The sequence below is a fragment of the Cryptomeria japonica genome, chromosome 11, assembly GCF_030272615.1.
Source record: "Cryptomeria japonica chromosome 11, Sugi_1.0, whole genome shotgun sequence".
Classification (NCBI taxonomy): Eukaryota; Viridiplantae; Streptophyta; class Pinopsida; order Cupressales; family Cupressaceae; genus Cryptomeria; species Cryptomeria japonica.
In genome coordinates, this window is record NC_081415.1 from 23961286 (window position 1) to 23965040 (window position 3755).

A 3755-nucleotide genomic window follows, 5' to 3' on the forward strand; every position below is an offset into this window, starting at 1 on the left:
AACTGACTGTCTTTTCAAACTTGGTAAAGGTCATCAGATTGAATTTAGCCCTTCCATCTTATCTCATGAAGCTTCTTTGTCTTAGAACTTAATTCTGGAGAGGAGAAAATCTGAAAATGAAAATACATAAAGAAAGGCCCTTGATTTGCAAGTTGTCAGTTTAACCATGATACCTTGGTTTTCTAAAACTTGTCCAGCTACTCAATCTAAACTCAATCCTAGTAGTGATCAAATCTCTTTAACATCTGTCTTCTAGATTCTAAAGAAAAAGAGACCCTAATCTAATTTTAAGTCGTTGGGAAAATTCACCCCCATGTTGCAGTTGAAAAGTAGGACTATAACCCAATGGATTGAAAAGAATTTTAGTGAAAGGAGTTTCGAGGAAGCTAATCCTTGGGTTTTTGGAACCAAAACTTGAAATACTGGAATTCCCTCTTCAGGCATAAAGTAGGACTATATCCCAATGGATTGAAAAGAATTTGAGTGAAATACTGGAATTCCCTTTTCAGGCATGTAAAGTGTCTAACTTACGAATAAATTGCAACAGTCTTTCCATTGAACGTCTGGCATGAGGTACACAGGTCTGAGAATTTCGATATAATTTGGGGGAAACAAAGGATAAATAAAGCTTTCCATGCAAGGGCTCGGCATCTCTTAAACATCTGTCTTATAGATTCTAAAGAAAAAAAGACCCTAATCTAATTTTAAGTCGTTGGGAAAATTCACCCCCATGTTGCAGTTGTAAAAGTAGGACTTATCCCAATGGATTGAAAAGAAATGAGAGAAAGGAGTTTTAAAGAAGCTAATCCTTGGGTTGTTTCAGAACCAAAAATTATGAAGTCCCGGAACTCCCTCTTCAGGAATGTAAAGGGTCAAACTTACGAACATGTTACAACTGTCTGTCCATCAAACGTCTGGCATGAGGTAGACAGGTCTGAGAATTTCGATAAAATTTGAAAGAAACAAAGCCAAAATAAAGCTTCCCTTCCAAGGGCTCAGCTAATAGTTTTCTTCTTGTTTAACTTTTGAGCTTTCTTTCCTTATCTTTACTGTGCTGCTCAAAAATAATTTAAGTAAGTACTTAATACCCTCACAACTATTGATACATATGCTAAATGACGAATCCTCTCTAAAATAATATATGCAGGTACTTAGCACTCTCACAACTATTGATACATGCTCAATTACGGATAATATTTATTTGATGAGTTAAAATCGACAAGAAGCAAAAATTATGGGAACATTTGACATCTTTTCTCTAATACTTCATTGAGCAATTTGAATTAAACACCATTATCCAGACACTTGTGCCCATTAAATATCAAACAAAGGGAAGAAATAAAAGCAGAGGAAATTAAAAACATAAACCTAGTATGAAAAACAAAATAAAAAACTTGGGGACTTGATCATTGTTTCGCTACGCTTACTGCACTATTAGATCGACTGCTAGACTTCTCACAAACTACACTTTCCCGGTACCATAAATTAATACAATTCTAGAAGCCCTTAAACATAATATACTACCACCCAAATAAGCATACCCACACCATCCACTCATCAATGAGCACTTATACTAATTACAACTACTAAATATGATCAATGGATGTCAGTGTTCATCATCTTGCATCATTTAGAAAAAGTATAAATCAATGCAGACCTCCATCTCATAAAAGGAAATCTTCATAATTACAATATAAAACTAGTTTGATAATTAAAAATAAAATTAAATAACACCTAATTTTATTTAGCTTTTTCATCTTCATCATTTGAAAAATGACAAACTAAATCTATTCATACCACCAATTTATCCAGACTTTTGATTTGCTAAATCTAAAGAAAAATATTACGTAAATAAAGTTTTTAAAAATTGATGCATCTCGCATCAAAATTTACATGGAATCACTCTGAAAAATTTTGCAACATCAAATTGTCTTTAACTTGGAATTTTCAATCTAAAGCAAAGAGCAGGAAAAAAAACCATAAACTCGCTCCTTCACTGCTTAACGAGCAGGAGCCGCAGGGTTTGCAGCACCTGGACGAGGTGCCTGGCCAGGCCTGGGAGTATCCTCACGACGCCTGAAACGCTGAGGCGGCTCACGCTTGCGGCGGTCAGTGCGAGATCTGACTCGAACGACATGCGAGTGAATCGCACAGGATATGCAGTACTGCATCTTCGCATACAGCTTGGGAAGCATGTAGCCGTCATAAACGCATGCTTCCTGCACATCACGCACTGCAGCTTGTTCCACTATGTTACGAACCAGAAACCTCTTCACGGCCTTATCCTTAGGGCAACATTTGCCGCAGTTGGAGCAGCGAATGAAGTTAACATGGCCACGGCCGTGCTTGTTACGCCCTCCGTTCCTCCTTTTGAACGTCATCGCTTCAGAAACCCTGTTCTCCCTCCTCTGCTCGACTCCTTTGCCTCTATAATTGGGACTCGCGATAGTGAAATAAGTTATATGATACTAGGGTTTCGAAACTCTGCCGCTTTAACAGATTAGGGTTTCGAAACTCTGCCGCTTTACTGATTAGGGTTTTCACTCGTTACCTTTCGCGGCTTAATGCTAGATAAATGGATATTTATCAAGCCGCTATGTAAATTGTTATATTGTATCTTTTATCTACAATTTTCATTTTAAAAAATTAAATTAATTTAAAGTGAATAAAATAAATAATTTTTTTAAGTATATATATATATATATATATATAATTTGTATGTTTTAAGTTTAAGAATTATTTTTAATTACATAAAAAATTATTTTATTTATCTAAGAGTTATTTTATTTATTACTGACACAATTTTATAATTATGAAAGATGAAAGAAAAAAGAAAATTTGTGCTTATTGAATAAATTATCAAACATGTTGTAATGGATTTATGCTAGGCAAGGTCGAAGTTGCAAATCATAAGACAAACACACATAAATACAAGTGGGGAAAAACTACCTAACCACTTATAAATGGTTGCAAATTTGCCTTAAATGTAATTGGCAATTGCCTTGTGTATAACCAAAAACTACCCTGAGTGTAATCTAAAGCCACCATATTGCCACTTGCTGACAATCATGTGGACTTGCAAAAAAACTTGTGAATCTTATGGTGGATGAAATGAAATTAAAAAAAATAATGACATTTAGGAGACTAGGCAATTTATGGCATCCCATAGTAGAATCATGGTGAAACCAACAAAAGTTCCAACCAACAAACCACAACCTCTATTTTTTACTATCCCTTATTTCTTTGTTGATCATGGTTCTTTTGCTATGGATTTTGTTCAAGCAATCTAATGTTTTAGCTATTTGTTCTTCCTCAAATAAAGTTGTTAAGATTCTACTTCTACAGTAATATCATAATCGATTTGCATGTCCTCATATGTTGTACACTCCATGATATAATGTCATTTTTTATTTTCACTAATCTTGGCGTGTAGAGACAATTAACCCTATCCACTCACTCCCATTTGAGTGTTTTTCTTTCATACCTAATATGGTGTGAGCCAAATCTTAACTCAGTTATTAGAATTTTAGCTTTCTATTTTACATCCACTCTCGTATAATTTTTTTACTTGTGGTTGCATGTGGAATTAAATTTTTGACATAATATTCTCTTTTTCACTCAAGTTGTCTTGTCCAAATAACTTCTTTGACTTTCCCTCTCACGTGCCTTTTGATTTCATGCTAATTCCCTATTTATTTATCTACATGATATTTTTCTTCATCCATGTGCTCTTTCTTCTCTTTAACTTTTCCTCT

General features: G+C 34.5%; 1 protein-coding gene across 1 annotated transcript; it reads right to left on the reverse strand.

The window, feature by feature from the left end:
• Positions 1 to 1833: 1833 nt before the first annotated feature.
• On the reverse strand, positions 1834 to 2551 carry LOC131070820 (small ribosomal subunit protein eS26x). The gene has a single exon (XM_058006478.2). The coding sequence runs from the start codon at positions 2379 to 2381 to the stop codon at positions 2001 to 2003; it is 381 nt and encodes a 126-aa protein (XP_057862461.2). The 5' UTR covers positions 2382 to 2551; the 3' UTR covers positions 1834 to 2000.
• Between the last annotated feature and the right edge of the window lie 1204 nt (positions 2552 to 3755).

Bases quoted from the DNA above. Each gene is read 5' to 3' on its own strand.
- LOC131070820 (XM_058006478.2), bottom strand. From the start codon at position 2,381: ATGACGTTCAAAAGGAGGAACGGAGGGCGTAACAAGCACGGCCGTGGC.